This window comes from Salmo salar, chromosome 24, assembly GCF_965601325.2.
Source record: "Salmo salar chromosome 24, fSalSal1, whole genome shotgun sequence".
In the NCBI taxonomy this organism is placed as follows: domain Eukaryota; kingdom Metazoa; phylum Chordata; class Actinopteri; order Salmoniformes; family Salmonidae; genus Salmo; species Salmo salar.
In genome coordinates this window covers 11,294,791-11,312,475 of record NC_138314.1, presented here as the reverse complement: position 1 = coordinate 11,312,475, position 17,685 = coordinate 11,294,791, and the positions used below count along the sequence as shown (strand labels likewise).

General features: G+C 41.4%; 1 protein-coding gene across 1 annotated transcript in view; it reads right to left on the bottom strand.

Annotated features, from left to right (window-relative positions):
- zmat4a (zinc finger, matrin-type 4a) overlaps positions 1–17,685 on the bottom strand; it is a 154,956-nt gene that overhangs the window by 51,789 nt on the left and 85,482 nt on the right. Inside the window, exon 4 of the mRNA XM_014170990.3 lies at positions 11,804–11,960. Coding sequence (XP_014026465.1) covers positions 11,804–11,960 — 157 coding nt within the window. The remainder of the gene's footprint in view (positions 1–11,803; positions 11,961–17,685) is intronic.

Here is a 17,685-nt window from a genome sequence, read left to right as displayed (position 1 = left end):
CCATAGTAAACCGCTGTTTTTGGATATAAATATGAACTTGATAGAACTAAAAATGCATTTATTGTCTAACATAATGTCCTAGGAGTGTCATCTGATGGAGATTGTTAAAGGTTAGTGCATCATTTTAGCTGGTTTTATGGTTTTGGTGACGCCTGTCTTTGAATTGACAAAACATTACACACAACTATTGTCAATGTACTCTCCTAACATAATCTAACTTTATGCTTTCACCGTAAAACCTTTTTGAAATCGGACAACGTGGTTAGATTAAGGAGATGGTTATCTTTCAAAGGGTGTAAGATAGTTGTATGTTTGAAAAATTTGAATTTTGACATTTATTTGGTTTCAAATTTGCCGCTCTTGAAATGCACCTGCTGTTGATAGGGTGCACCACGGGTGGCACGCTAGCGTCCCACATAGCCCCAAGAAGTTAACAGGTTGTACAGACACAACAGAGAGCGCAGGTGGAGAGACGGAGCAAAGCAAAAGACAGAAGCTTCAGAGCTGGAGAGAGAGTTATTGCTCGGGAACTACTGCAATGGTCCAATGTGGAAACCAGCAACAGTGGTCGCACAAACAGGTCCTGTGTCCTCCATAGCTCACACATCGGAAAACACATGGATCAACTGTTGCCAGGAACCAACTTCAGAGATGACGCATGTCAAGTGACAAACCCAGATCAGCTACTGGAGACCTACCATGATTACGAGCCATCACCTGAACATCCACTGCAGCAACCTACAAATTTGGTAAGCCAGAGCGCCTACTCAGGGTACTGTTGGGCACCAGTCTGGGCATACACCATCACCACTCAGACTGAGAGATAATGTGACTGTAGACTCACCTGTACGTCGTCATTATCCTGCAAGAGAAAGACAACCCCCTGAAAGGTTGAACATTTATTTCAGAGACTAACCTATGACATTGGGGCAGAATACACCCAGTGTTATGTCTGGGAACAGAGGCAGGTTTTTGTTTGGGGGGGGAGTTAGGACAACAAGCTCTCTCTCTCTCTCTCATATATATATATATATATATAGAAAAAAAGAGCATCAGTTCCAACAGTTAGGAACAAACATTTTTTATGTTGCTCTTTAAAGTGTCACCTATAAATAAGTAGCACTGCAAATAACTCACAAACAAAAAGAGACGAATGGGCAATAATTAAGAAGTTTAAAATCATTGGAACAGTGGTAAACTTACTGGAGAAGGATGCATATGTATATTTTCTCCACGCACAGTGAGGAAGATGGTTCAGGAAGCAAAGGAAAATCCAAGGGCCACAGTTAGAGAATTACCAAACTTAGTTGCACCTTGGGGTCTACAAATGTACAATTAGATGCCACCTCTATGCCAATAGGCTCTTTGGAAGGGTTGACAGAAAAAAGGCTTTATTGAGCGTAACCAACATTTAAACGCCTGGAGTTTGCTAAATTGCATTGGGACGTAGATTAGAACTAGGTGTTATGGTCAGATGAGACGGAAATAGAGACATTTGGCCATAAAAATCAGCAATGGGTTTGGCGTCGAAAGAAGGATACATGTGAAGAAAACCAACTACTGTAAAATATGCTGGTGGATCTTTGATGTTATGGGTCTGTTTTGCATCCACTGATCTTGGGGCCCTTGTTAAAGTCAACGGCATCATGAACTTTTCTATGTACCAGGACATTTTAGCCAAAAACCTGGTTGCCTCTGCCAGGAGGTTGTAACTTGGCCGCAATGGATCTTCCAGCAAGACAATAACCCCAAGCACACATCAAAATCCACAAAGAAATTGTTAATTGGCAACAATTAACATGAACCCCATTGAAAACCTGTTGTTTGAATTGAAGAGGGCTGTCCATAAGCGCAGATCAAAGGTTCTGGTCTAAGATCCCTCCCAATGTGTTCTCCAATCTCACTAAACATGACAGAAAAAGGCTCAGTGCCATTATCCTTCAAGAGGAGGGTGCACAAATTAATGAAAACAGGGGTGCCAATCATTTTGACACCGATCTTCATTTTTTTTTTATATAAAAGATTACTTGTTAAATAAAATGTATTTCTCTGAGCAGTTGTATTAGTGTAAAATAATATCATTTCCCCATTTGTTTGAGCATACAATATAGCTCAGTGATAATATTATTTGTTTTATACTGTCTTTTTTCTCATCATGATCAATAATGGAGGTGGCTGTAGCTAAGAATCTACAATCAAACTCTGTTTTCTACCATGGTATCATCATTATGCTGATATTCATAGCTTGTGAAGTTATCAGCATTTGTCCTGTCAACCATTTCCTGAATCATTTATAAAGGGCATCTCTTTATGTCATTAATAATTGTGGCTGTGACATTTACAGTACCCACTAGGCTACCAAACAAAAACACTCAGATCCCCAAGGCACATTTCATAAATGCTAATTATTGTCATTAGACTCTTCAGGTTGGTTTAAAGTTTAAGTAGCAAGTGTAAAAAAGGGATTAATTGCATGACACTTTGGGTCAACAAGGCCAGCTTTTCCTCTTGACAACCCAAATAACTTCTGAGATTGGCATTTTGGTCAAATGCCATTCGGAAGGAAAGAATAACTGCCAAAATGTGTCAGTTATTATTTTTGTGACAGGAGCCTAATGTGCTAACCAGTTGAACCATAAAATGTACAGCCTGGGCAGAGGCGCTGGGCAAAGGCGCCTGAGTGGTTTTGACTGTGTCTGCTTGTTGTTACACCACGGATATCAACCCTCCCCCAGCAGAAGTGACATGTTACAGTATCGACTGAGCTGCTCTGAGGTTTAGGGAAAACATCCATCAAATTCAGGCTCAAGGAAAAGGTTGTCGTTTTTGGACTGAAAATAAATAAAGTAATTGTTTTGTCAAATCTAGGGCAGTGGTTCTTTATTTAATCTCTGATCAATTTGAAGGTAGATGCATGCTCCTGCATTAAAATGAAATATATGAGGAAGTATTGTATCAGTGAGTGTAACTCTATTGTGAAGAGGAAAACATTTACAAGAGATATTAGTCAATGAGTGAATCATTTACAGAATGCATTTACTATTGTGATCTTAGTTAGTAGTGATGTATAGAGACTGTATGTTGATTCCAGTCCTGGTTAGACTAAGAAGTAGGAAATAAAACACAGAATGCTAATAAACCTTTGATAGGAATATTTATCCTACATTTTCATAAATTACTAGAACAACTTCATAATTCATGCTTACTGGATGCAAATAAGCAATGGGGGAAATTAAGCTATCCACTGTGACAACAGGACCCTATCAAAGGATACATCCAACATGGCCCCCTATTCCCCCTATTCCCTGTATAGTGCACTTATTTTGACCAGGGCCCATGGGGCAAACAAAGCCTCCACCATTAGCCATTATCACAGTAGTTTTACTTTAGGTTGCTCTCTGTAGCCCACTGTAATCACAGCAATGAGAATGACAACCCAAAATGCACATCAGAGCCTTATAGCTTACTATTAATAACCACCAGTCCTGTGTTATCCAGACAACTCATTAATTACAATAGCAGCCACCTATTTATACCTAAAGTCTGGTGGCCCCAGTCCCATCCATCCTTCACCCTTTTTTTGGGGTGTGATAACTGTTCTGCACTGTTCTGTGAGAGATCCCAGACTCTGTAAATAACTGCACAGCCATCCATTCTCCAGAGCAGAGAGATATGTATAGGTCCTTGGGATTTAAAAAAACAAATGGAGAGGAGAAAACAGCAGGCAGAGGAGGGTATAACACCGTTAAGAAGATGGACTCGTGACCTTTGCAGCAAAGGACAGCTACTTTGTTGATTGGCAAAGGGAATATGCTATGGGCCCTGGTCAAAAGTAATGCACTATATAGGGAGTCAGCTGCCATTTGGGACACACACTGACTTTGTTGCCGCAAGGTAACAAAGAAAGCATATAATGAGAGTGGGAAGTAACAGGGGGACTCAATAAAAAAGAAACAGTGCATTTGGAGCAGGTAGGGGGCAAGTAGAAGAATTAATATAAAATTGTCAAAATTCTCTCGAAATACTGCCATCCTTTTTTCCCACTTCATCCCCTCGCCACTTTGCTTTCTTTCCATCTTTCAGTCATTCAAATGAGTATTTTCTGAAGGATCTACAGTACCTTGTTTACTTGTGTGAACAAAGGAAGTGTCAGTCATATCTTTCCTCAAATTCTTTTTGCAGTAAACAAAGCTCATTAGACTGACACTCACTGTCATTAGATTTGAGACGTAAAGTTTTTATATAATTTGTTATCACCTCTGAAAAAGTGGTGGCTGGGGAAAACATTAGCATTTTAGGCAATCTGTAAAATACCTTTTTTTGTAGTCATACAGTAGTAGAGCAGAACTGATGGATGTCATTCATTATCATCAAGTAAAGGAGACATCATAAGTAAGCTAGATCTCTTCCAAATGGCACCACGGTAGTTATTTAATGGACCTCGAACATAAATGTCTGTTACACTGATAAGCTTTTTGCTGTTTGATGAGATGTGAAGGTGAATTAATTAACCTTATCATGCGCGTTAGAGTGATACACCATGGGTTAAATCAAATAATTAAAAGGGTTAGTTAAATAAATCTAACGAAAATTAATGGCAAACTGTACCATCGCTACATAATTGACACCATAGAATTTCTGGAATTTATTCTTATTGTTGTTGGGAAGATAACATTAATTTTCATATTATTATTACCCTGGGGGAATGTATAAAGATGTATGTGTTAAGTTGCATTGCTAACCAATTTGCATGGAATAACATTTAGTATACAGTTGAAGTCAGAAGTTTACATGCACCTTAGTCAAATACATTTAAACACAATTGCTGACATTTAATGCTAGTAAAAATTCCCTGTCTTAGGTCAGTCAGGATCACCACTTTATTTTAAGAATGTGAAATGTCAGAATAATAGTAGAGAGAACTATTTATTTCAGCTTTTATTTCTTTCATCTCATTCCCAGGGGGTCAGACGTTTACATACACTCACAATTAGTATTTGGTAGTATTGCCTTTAAATTGTTTAACTTGGGTCAAACGTTTCGGGTAGCCTTCCACAAGCTTCCCACAATAAGTTGGGTGAATTTTGGCCTATTCCTCCTGACAGATCTGGTGTAACTGAGTCAGGTTTGTAGGCCTCCTTGCTCGCACACGCTTTTTCAGTTCTGCCCACAGATTTTCTATAGGATTGAGGTCAGGGCTTTGTGATGGCCACTCCAATACCTTGACTTTGATGTCCTTAAGCCATTTTGCCACAACTTTGGAAGTATGCTTGGGGTCATTGTCCATTTGGAAGACCCAATTGCGACCAAGCTTTAACTTCCTGACTGTCTTGAGATTTTGCTTCAATATGTCCACATCATTTTCCGTCCTCATGATGCCATCTATTTTGTGAAGTGCACAAGTCCCTCCTGCAGCAAAGCACCCCCACAACATGATGCTGCCACCCTTGTGCTTCACGGTTGCGATGGTGTTCTTCGGCTTGCAAGCGTCCCCCTTTTTCATCAGACCAGAGGACATTTCTCCAAAAAGTACGATCTTTGTCCCAATGTGCAGTTGCAAACCGTAGTCTGGCTTTTTTATGGCAGTTTTGGAACAGTGGCTTCTTCCTTGCTGAGTGGCCTTTCGGATTATGTCGATATAGGACTCGTTTTACTGTGGATATAGATACTTTTGTATCTGTTTCCTCCAGCACCTTCACAAGGTCCTTTGCTGTTGTTCTGGGATTGATTTGCACTTTTCGCACCAAAGTACATTCATCTCTAGGAGACAGAATGAGTCTCCTTCCTGAGTGGTATGATGGCTGCGTGGTCCCATGGTGTGTATACTTGCGTACTATTGTTTGAAGAGATGAACGTGGTACCTTCAGGCGTTCGTAAATTGCTCCCAAGGATGAACCAGACTTGTGGAGGTCTACAATTTTTTTCTGAGGTCTTGGCTAATTTCTTTTGATTTTCCCATGATGTCAAGCAAAGAGTTACTGAGTTTGAAGGTAGGCCTTGAAATACATCCACAGGTACACCTCCAATTGACTCAATTGATGTCAATTAGCCTATCAGAAGCTTCTAAAGCCATGACATCATTTTCTGGAATTTTCCAAGCTGTTTAAAGGCACAGTCAACTTAGTGTATGTAAACTTCTGACCCACTGGAATTGTGATACAGTGAATTATAAGTGAAATAATCCGTCTGTAAACAATTGTTGGAAAAATTACTTGTGTCATGCACAAATTAGATGTCCTAACTGACTTGCCAAAACTCTAGTTTGTTAACAAGAAATTTGTGGAGTGGTTGAAAAATGAGTTTAAATGACTCTACCTAGGTGTATGTGAACTTCTGTCTTCAACTGTAACGAGAGAGAGAGAGAGAGAGAGAGAGAGAGAGAGAGAGAGAGAGAGAGAGAGAGAGAGAGAGAGAGAGAGAGAGAGAGAGAGAGAGAGAGAGAGAGAGAGAGGAGAGAGAGAGAGAGAGAGAGAGAGAGAGAGAGAGGAGAGAGAGAGAGAGAGAGAGAGAGAGATGGGTCATTTCTTTTTCAGGTACAGTATGCAAATAACCCAAATGGCTAAGGATACTAAACTCATGCTGCATTTCATCTGAAGCAAAGGCCAACTAATATCTTCATCCTCTTTATGGTATAGCTTTAGTGTCCAATAGGAAAATAACCACCTTTTGCTTCATATAAAAACAGGATATTGAACAGCATTCAGAGCACACATATACAGTGCAGTCTTATTCAGAATTAATAGTTAGAAATCTGTTGAGATTCAGAATCTGTTGGATCAAAAAAGAGAAGGATCAAAGTGTTCTGAATTCCGTGTATTTATCTGTTAATACAAAACCTTCCCTTCAGGGCTTTCTATCCCCCTCTGCCTTATCCCCCCCTGTACAGAAGAAAACTAAATATTTTCTCAATACACACTTCCAAGCGGGCGAGACCACTGCAAGCTGTGCAGTCCATGAAAAACAAACCAAACAAACACAACAGCTGTATATTAGACATAGCCGGTATGGGTTTTCACTCCTCCCTTGTACTTAATTGATGAGTTAAGGTCACTAATTAGTAAGGAACTCCCCTCACATGGTTGTCTAGGGGTTAATAAAAAAAATAAAACAGCAGACACTAGGCCTTCCATGGAAGGAGTTTGACAGCCCTGCTATAGGGTTTTTAAACTACTACGCGTAAACCATACAGTGCTGCATCCAGGTTCAGATGGTACATTTCCTGGGATCATATACCGTAATGGATCCTTAAGTGTGCAGCAGCTAGCCTTTCCATTAGATGTAATGATGCTAAAACCCAAGGTTATAAACTTCAGAATGTGCTTTCTCAAAATGATTTCACAGTTAACCCGAATTAATGCAGTACTTAACCAAATGCAGAGAAAATATATTCCAGCATTATGCTGTTGTGGTTATAGGGAAATGACATTGAAACTATTCTGCTCGCTCATTGCCTGCCGGAGCTTGGAGACAGGACAGAAATGTTCAATATAAGCTGGCGACAGCGCTCGGAGAAAGTGATTAGCCATTTGGGATATTACGGGACATAAGAATACTAATGGTGAATTAACGTTTATTCAGAGCTACCCAAGTCAAAAACAGCATTAGCAGAGGCGGAAATTGGACAGCTCAGTGTGCTAACGATTAACCTTAGACTAAAGAAGCATGTGACAGCATGTAGCAACAGTATATGGGTCAGTGATTATGCACACATATTACCATACAACTAACCATGTCTATGAGGAGTTCAACTAAAAGGGCATAATCATTTATACAGTCATACTTCATCACACACATACCATAAAAGGAGAGGGAATCTAAAGTAAAGCTATCCTGAATATAAGCAGATCTAGCAGTGGTTGTGGTTGGGCGTGTGCGCCCAGAGGGCGTCAAACACCATTGTATTTTCTGAGGGGGCTCACTGATGTCCAAATGAAACTGAAGGCGCCGCCTCTAGTTGGGGGTAAATGCTCTTCCCTATATAGTGCAGTACTGCGACCAAAAGTCGGTTGAAAGTAGTGCACTATATATAGGAATAGGAATAGTGTGCCGTTCAGGACGCAGCCAGAGTGAGGTGTTATTGGCTGAAGACTGAAAGGCTGAAACAACAGAGCTGCAGATCCTGGCGTTTTGTGTTTTGTGTTATTGGCTGAAGGCGGAAAGGCTGAAACAACAGTTTCCTTGGAGATGGGAGGATTAACAGAGGCACCCGGCCACTCCAATAATGTTCATTATGTAGAAATCAATAAGCTCAGGCTTCCTGATGCCCTGGTGGATTTATCTTCCGGACATTTTCTGCCTTCCAAATGGTACCCTATTTCCTATATAGTGCACTAATTTTGACCAGAGCCCTATGGGTGTAGTGCACAAAAGTAGTCCTCAATAAATCCATTAATTTCAGCAGCTAGCATATTTAAGTGTGCAGAAGCTAGCATCTCCAACCTACACATACTGTAGATTGTCCTGTCATTCTGCAGGAGAATGGAGGTGTTATATATTAAATCATTCATGTGTTTACTGTATGTGAAGTGGGGTATGGGTTTAGTACAGTGGCTACAATCTCCATTTCTCATCATGTAATACAGGACAAGTTGTTTTTGTAAACAACAGAACTAAAAGCCCCTCTGGATGTAGGTTAAACATGTTGAAATGTGGATTTGGTGACGGTGAATGACAGACAAAATGAAAATGCAGAGAGATCAACACGTCTGGAGAATGTTCCATTTTGAGAAGCAGCCTACAGTACGGGGTAGTCCCAAATGGCACCCTATTTTCAATATAGTCCAATATAGCCTATGAGCCCTGGTCAAAAGTAGTGCCCTAAATGGGGAATAGGGTTACATTTGGGATGCACACTATGGCTGGGGTCTCTCTGGTCTTCTGTCTCTGACTGAGGCTGGGGTCTGGGGGTCTGTCTGTCTGTCTGTCTGTCTGTCTGTCTGTCTGTCTGTCTGTCTGTCTGTCTGTCTGTCTGTCTGTCTGTCTGTCTGTCTGTCTGTCTGTCTGTCTGTCTGTCTGTCTGTCTGTCTGTCTGTCTGTGGCTCTAGCTGTATTTGTTGGGTGACAGTGCGATTGATTGCTCTGTCTGGCCTCCCTCGGTTGGGAGAGGAGCATCCTCTGTTCCGAACCATTGGCCACAGATGGCGTGGTTAATGACTGAATCTGTCAGTGACAGACAGGGAGGCATGAGCGGAAATAGCAGACACAGCAGAACAGAGTTTTATCTAACCACTATTTTACAGTATCAGCAATCAGCATACGTTATACCAAATAAATCAAAATGTTATGTAAAGTAACCAAGGTTTTACGAAGGAAGGAGCGAGACACAGCTCACTCTATGAGGAATAACGCTTCCATCCCCTAGTAACCTCCTTACTAACATGACCCAGTAGGCTACTGTACTGCTGATTCCCTGCTGTCTCTAAATATCACAGCAGAGCACTGAGCACTTCCTTAGCTTAAGGAAATCAAGCAGAAACAAAACATAATGCCACTGATTGTAAAACCTTGATTGCAGTATACTCTATTTCCCGCACCAGGGTTACAGTAGCTCCCTGAAGCTGTAGGCTGAGGAGGTGGTTATGTCACCAACATCATGACAGAGGAGGAGAAGGAGGTTGAGGAGGAGGGGAGAAGGACAAAGAGGACGAAGCAAGGGGGAGGAGGAAGAGGGGAGGGAGAAGGGGGACAAGGAGGAGGAGAGGGGTTCAGGCCTGTAATGGTTGATGAGGGCTGCAGAGACATGCCTCACCCTGCTTGGAAGCGACCACTACTCTCCCTCCCTCTAGGTCTCCACCACCATATTATTTATGCAACTTGAATGCATACTGCCCATGCTCACCCTTATTAAACATCAAAGGATAATCATCATACTAAACAGGCACAAAAGCCTTATCTTTAAAGGCATACCCTAATGCGCATATTAAATGCAGAATAATTCCTGCCACATAGTGGGACACAAGGTCTGATCATGGAATAGCGGGAATATTAACTGGATTTTTCAATTTTGAGTAACACGTGGTACGTGTGTACAACACATCCATGTGTGAACTCTACAAAACAACACGTATCAGGGTTAAACAAACGTCACTCGTGGACCAAAAAGCTTTTAAGCTAATCAGCTGCTTTGTTTATCATTTTCCTTTTACCATTGTTTTTCTTTGAGACTAGGGTCCTTTCAGTACCACACACAATTTGACCTGACTCCTGGGGTCAGTTACGGCCGAGGGCCAGGCAGCGTGAATGCCGATGGATGATGATGTGCGGTGAAAGGGTGACACAGCATGCCTCTCTGCTGCTCTGCCCTCATACCCTGAGTGTGGACTCACTGGGAGAAAGGGGGGTCACAGTTTATTTGGAAAGTCCGGATGGTCCATCTGTTGATAAGCAACTGCTTGCTAAGGTTACAGTTAGGGTTAGGTTTAGAATAAGGGTAAGGGTTAAGGTTAGGGTTAGTAGATAGTTGAAATGTTACTGATAGTCTGTAGATAGTCTGTAGAGCATTTACAGATGGACCATCCAAATAAAATGTTATCGAATAGAGGATAAGACGAGAGGAGGAGGAGGAAAGCAGAGTGTTCCCAGAACAGAACGCGCTGAAGGAAAAACAAGACTGAGCTTCCAGGGTGACTGACAGGGCCTAGATATGTTTCAGCTTTATGTGCTGCATTTTGTACAACTCTTTGGCTACATATAGAACTGACAAAGAAACATTTACACACACAAACACACCCACACAGACAGAGACACAGGCAAGGACTGCTACGGTGAGTATTGTGGCAGTTTCAGGCCTTGGCATCTCTTTTCTATTAACACAAACCATGTATTGAATCAGTCTGACTCTCCACTAACTAACAATAGTGGGCTATTGCACAGACTCAAACAAAAAGCACAGAGGGCTTGACACTATATCTGAATTAACAGACAAATAAAAAAAAAACGTACCATCAGTATAGATATTCTCAAGAGAAAGGATACCCCAAATAAACGAAGTTGATGATTTCTGTATTCACCTCCTGCATCCTCTCTGGATATCCAGGTCTCAGGTGTTGCATAAGGTGGAGTGATCTGATTAAATAAAAGTGTGGTTATTTTTTCTAGTCCTAATTTCCCCCATGGCCAGCTTTCATTATTCTCTCAACTGTCAATTTGTAAACAGATTTGCGGTGCGGGGAGCAGCTGCTGTGGTTTACAATATCGTCCAGACTTTCCTCAACCCTGAGGTGCTGCAGCAGACGATGATTGGATCTAATCAAAACACCCACGGACAAAAAAATGATAAGATTAGATTCTTCACCAGTCCACACACACGAGCTGCAGATCCTCTCTTTGTTTAAGCAAGCTAGGTGAGCTGGTATCCCAAAGTCTACCTGTGGCTTAACTGCCTTTCTGCCTGCCTACTTGTTTGCTTGTCAAAGCTAGCACCTTTGTGTGTGAGGACAAGCACATCTGTCGTAACATACATCTGTGTGGTAAACATCTCTGTCACATCTGTCACTGCAAATCTCATCGGATTATCTGATGTCACCACACAGGGAAACAAAATGCAGCTGCTTAGTCTGTAAATGAGAATGAGTTAGAGAGACTTTTCTTTATCCATTTCACTTGCTTTGGCAATGTAAACATATGTTTCTCATGCCAATAAATTGAGAGAGAGTGAGAGAGAGAGAAAGAAAGAAAGAGAGTGATATAGAGAAAGAAATAGAGAGAGAGAAAAAGAGAGTTAGAGAGATGGAGAGAGAGAAAGAGAGAGAGAGAGAGACAAAGAGAAAAAGAGACAGAGAGACAAAGAGAGAGCGGAAGCTACCTTTTGCTGTGATGGCAGGCTGCTCCCCAAGCAGCAGCTTTAGTCTCTTGGCGTGGATTTTGCCTTGGTAATGTGACTGTGCCACCACTGCTGAGGTGAAGGACATGTTACACAGTGTGCAACACTTGTTCTTGTCCACGTCTCCCTCCTCACTGCCCTGCAAGGAACACACGCACGCACGCACGCACACGCGCACGCGCACACGCACGTGCACACACACACACACACACACACACACACACACACACACACACACACACACACACACACACACACACACACACACACACACACACACACACACACACACACACACAGGTTCAGTAAAAAAGGCTATCAGCCAACAAATAGTAAAAACAAAACAAATCTCTCCCTGCATGAAGGAAGATATTGTTTCTTTTTCCCACAAAGCTTTGCTGCACAGAATCAGACATTTTAGGGATAAATGGACACCTGAATATAACAAAAAATGACACAATTCATCAATGCGTGGTGTGTAAGTATACACTGTGTGTGGTGTACAGTATAAACCAGCCCCAGCAAATACTTTCCATACCCTGTAGGTTAGAGCCGCATGGTGCTTAGGGGCCAGCTGTACACTGAGCACATCAGTAAGCTCTATACGCCACAGTTCCAGGGGACAGAAGCAATCTACACTCCTCGTGGGCTTGATCATTTGGTTCCTGGTGGGATGCAAATGGAGGTAATTCAGCAGTTGTATGGAGTAATACAAAGTGGGGAGTGATGGGATGAGGACCGCTCCCTGAGACTCCATCTGTGCTGCCCGCCTGCTGCAGAAACACATTATTCTGACAGAGAGAGGGGGGAATCAGAGAGAGAGAGAGAGAGAGGGGAGAGAGAGAGAGTGGAGGAAGACAGATACAGTAAGTAAAGACAGATAGAGAGAGAGAGGTGAAGAAAGAGATATATTGAGAAAGAGAGTGAAAGGGATAGAGTGAGAACGAGAGAGAAAAGGAGAGAACGAGAGAGCTAAATGCACCTGGCTGCCAGGCCGTGGGAGACAGATGCAGCCATTTCTACAAGGGAACTACCCCACCAGGCAGGGTCATTGGCAGACTGATTAAAAATTATTAAAACTTCAGACCAAAATCATTCCTATTTAAGTTTACTTCAGCTCATTGTATTGTGATGTATTATTTTCACAATTCAACAGTCACAAACATATTTCACCTTTTTTTTGCTGGCTGGAATCAAGCAGTTTACATTTTAGACACAAAAGCATTACTCATATACATTTCCCTCATATAGTACATTCACAGCACTGCACTGAAAGGAATTTTAAAGAACCATATGCTGGATGAGCCCATCTATGACTAAAATGCAACGCTTGTTTGCATGTATTCTCCTCCACTTCAATCTCCCAGTGGAGATAGTGGGTAGTGATCTGGCTACAGCACAGCATACTGTGACACAACGCTGTACTTTAAGGCACGGTCACACATTACATGGCATCAACACACATCTCCAGTTCTCCTCTATAGATAGCCAGAACAGATTCCTGAGGTAGGAAGCCTAGGCTAGGCCTAAGGTCTGCTGGCTTACAAGAGACAGTATGTGGATGTGTCCCAAATTTTGACCAGGGCTCTGGGTTTGCTGTCTACACCTAGGGTCTGCTGCCTACACCTAGGGTCTGCTGTCTACACCTAGGGTCTGCTGCCTACACCTAGGGTCTGCTGCCTACACCTAGGGTCTGCTGTCTACACCTAGGGTCTACTGCCTACACCTAGGGTTTGCTGTCTACACCTAGGGTTTGCTGTCTACACCTAGGGTCTGCTGCCTACACCTATGGTTTGCTGTCTACACCTAGGGTCTGCTGCCTACACATAGGGTCTTCTGTCTCCCCCTTAGGGTCTTCTGTCTACACCTAGGGTCTGCTGCCTACACCTGCTGCCTACATCTTCTCAGAGACAGAACTGTTAATCTGGGCTAGATCCTTCCTTTCTGTCTGGATAATAAGGGTGAGTAAAAATGGCAGACTACTACCACTCCCACAGACTGAGCGCTGATAGGAGAGCAACCTGAGTGGAGAGAGAGAGAGAGAGAGGCATCCTGGATACTGCACTGTGAGTCACTCAATGACACACACACATATACACAGCACCCCTGCCTCCTCCCGCCCTTAGCATGTCCTTCAGTGCTTCTGTCTCTCGGACAGGGACACGCGTACGTACGTACGCACGCACACACAGACACGCACACACATTTCCCTTACCTAGCTCACCCGAACAGTTAATGCAGAGCAGGCTATCTCTTATCATTTCATACCTCATACCATAAATAATGAAAATAAATGGGAAAATGAGACCAAAATATAACAGGAAATGAACCTTCATAAAATCTGAGCCAATCACCATTTCATGGTTAATTAATACAAGATAAATGAGAGTGGGTAATTGCAGAGAATCTAATTAATGCTGAGGTAACTGCACACTGTTTCTGTGCTGCCAGCCAGGTTGAATGGTGTTAATACTTAGTCATTAGGTAGAATCGTCTGTCAAGAGGGAAGCATTACCATCTACATTTACATATGAAACCAATAGTTATAGGAAGGGTTAGGCTTACCATCTACATTTACATATGAAACCAATAGTTATAGAAAGGGATAGGCTTAGCATCTACATTTACATATGAAACCAATAGTTATAGAAAGGGATAGGCTTAGCATCACATTTACATATGAAACCAATAGTTATAGAAAGGGATAGGCTTAGCATCTACATTTACATATGAAACCAATAGTTATAGAAAGGGATAGGCTTAGCATCAACATTTACATATGAAACCAATAGTTATAGAAAGGGATAGGCTTAGCATCTACATTTACATGTGAAACTAATAGTTATAGAAAGGGATAGGCTTAGGATAGGCTTAGCATCTCCACCCGGCACAGCCAGAAGAGGACTGGCCACCCCTCATAGCCTGGTTCCTCTCTAGGTTTCTTCCTAGGTTCTAGCCTTTCTAGAGAGTTTTTCCTAGCCACCGTGCTTCTACACCTGCATTGCTTGCTGTTTGGGATTTTAGGCTGGGTTTCTATACAGCACTTTGTGACATCAGCTGATGTAAGAAGGGCATTATAAATACATTTGATTGATTGATTGATTGATTGATTAGCATTTACATATGAAACCAATAGTTATAGGAAGGGATAGGCTTCAAATTTTCATTTACATATGAAACCAATAGTTACAGGAAGGGTTAGGCTTAGCATTTTCATTTACATAGAAGGACTGTAATTAATGTAGCAGTGCAATAAATCCTTCTTATGAAACCGTTACATATAGGCGGCGAGAATATGTGTAAAGCTCAGCAATGAACGATTTAAAGTTTCAGTTTTGATTTTCTTTAAAAAAAAAAATGCTTTATGTGGGTTCAACGCTGTAGCAACACAGAATAAAACAATTGATGGTAGTGACTGTACATTACTATTACCATTAGAATCTAACCATCATTTGTTCACATTACTTTACTTAAACAAAATATTTTGGTTATGTATATTACATAATTGTTTTTAGTATCATATATGATGATGACTTTACTTTTTCATTAATAAAACCCCAATGATAGTAGCGACTACCCATTACTGCATATCACTTATTAATAAGCCATCCCTTATTCACATTACTTTACTTTAAGGAAATATTTAAGTTGTTGTGTATATTTTTTTATTTTATTTGATGATTTATTATTTTATTCCAAGTGACTGACTGATCTACAAATCACCTTTCATCATAAATAACAACTAATTATTTGTAGTTCAGTCAGTCAGTTACAATTTACCCATGATACATTGCGGTTTTGATCCTCTCGAACACGGCCAATGAGAACAGGCAGCTGTAGGCGCAATGGATTCTAGTCATTGTAGTTAATTACCACGTGTTCTGCATGTAACTACGATGAGCTGGACAACATGTACCAGAGACAAATCTATCTAGAGAAATGGCACAAACGGGGTGTTGAGCGCACAACTTTTTTTTTTACTAAAAGGAATTCAAATAATTTAACTTGTTGGTCAATTAGTTATTTAAAAAACAAAAATGAACTGACATTTCGGTTAATGTACAGCATTAGTTGATGAGAAAGAGAGGGAGAGAAAAATAAATAACGAGATAAAATGAGAAAAAATGAGAGACGTTGCATTTCAGCAGAAGACTGACTGCTTCATTCCCATTCATGTGAGGCATAATAAAATAATATTTTTGGTTTGCAGACATTAAATTATCTTTGCTCTCAATGCCATAGCTGCACATTTTCATCTCAGTTTAAGCAAAGCAGAAGCATATCCTTGCCCATATCCTTGCGCTACAAAAAAAGAAGAGATACAGTATTATGCATTACTGCACTGAACCATCATGCTGCAGCAATTGTGTTTCTTTTCTCCAGTGCTGCTGCATCAAAGTCACCACAACAGGTTTCATTGTCCAATGAACCAGACTGTGTCTAGGTTCCCATTGATTTCCAGCAGAGAGGGTGTGTGTGCTTGCATGTGTGCATGCACGCTCCTGGAGACTCTGTAGGTCTGCATACAGTAGCTGATATGAGGATAATTCTGTAGGCCAAGGAACACTCAATATTGTGTCTGTGTCCCAAATAGCACCCATTTCCCTTTATAGAGCACTACACAGCCTATATAGGGCATGGGTACTCAAGTACTATTTGAGAAGATCCATACACACAAATTTCCTAGGTGGCAAAGGTCCGGATGGCGTAGTAACAAACCTCCACCTTGCAACCTATGCGACCCCAAAATGTTCACACCCCTCTTGTTGGCGGAGATAACATTTAGCATATTTAAAGCTAATTTCCTGCAATTCTACGCATTCTTCCATGTCTTATGTGTGTTTATATGAAACCATGGGTCGAAGCCTGACCGATCCGGTCTGCGGTCCGCCAGTTAATATAGGGAATAAGGTGCTATTTGGGACAAAGCCACAAATGACTCTGGCGAATCTACCTCCAGGCACATAGGGGGAAGTAGGACAGCAAGTGCAAGAGTAACCAACAAAAAGTTGGTCCTAATATAGACTAGGTCAATGCATTCTATTGCTGTCAGCTGAGGCCATACAGGGAGGCAGGCAGGGAGGCACTGAGTGGTCCAGACATTGTAATCACTGCTGCTCTCTCTCGTCTCTCTCATACCCCCAAAAAACAGACAAAACTTTGACCTTCACATTAGACATCAGTGTGTGTGTGTGTGTGTGTGTGTGTGTGTGTGTGTGTGTGTGTGTGTGTGTGTGTGTGTGTGTGTGTGTGTGTGGTGTGTGTGTGTGTGTGTGTGTGTGTGTGTGTGTGTGTGCGTAAGATCACACACAAACGACATGAACTGTACTTTATTCCACCTGAATATGTTTAAAGACCTCAATGAGAGGAGTATCAGTGAAATGTTGAGAACAAAGCACATTGTGGCCACAGAATACAGACACTGTTGCCCTACTCTATTTAAATAATATTCACATAGGACAATTCAAATTTATTTTGCAAAATGAGAGGTGACATTTATCATCTTGTGCACTTTTATTTGAAACGGGTAACCAGTAGCAGCCTTTCTCACATCATTCATCTACTGTTTATTGTTTATTGAAGGGATTAAGGAATGAACAGCGGGTTTCATCTTCATCCAGGCTATTCTGAGTGTAAAGCAATTATAAACACAGCTAGCGTCGTCTTGTCTTCACACCATGGATGTCCAAGTAGATGGAATGACTTTGAGGAGATTGTGATTGGCAGCTCTGCTTTTTGAGCTTGCAAGCTGCGGTAGTGTATTGAGTACTGACTCTTATCACAAAGTCAGCTAGTTTAATTAATTAGCCATAATATGCTGCATGAGTCTTAATGAAAATTACTTATGACTGTTTTAGAAAGTT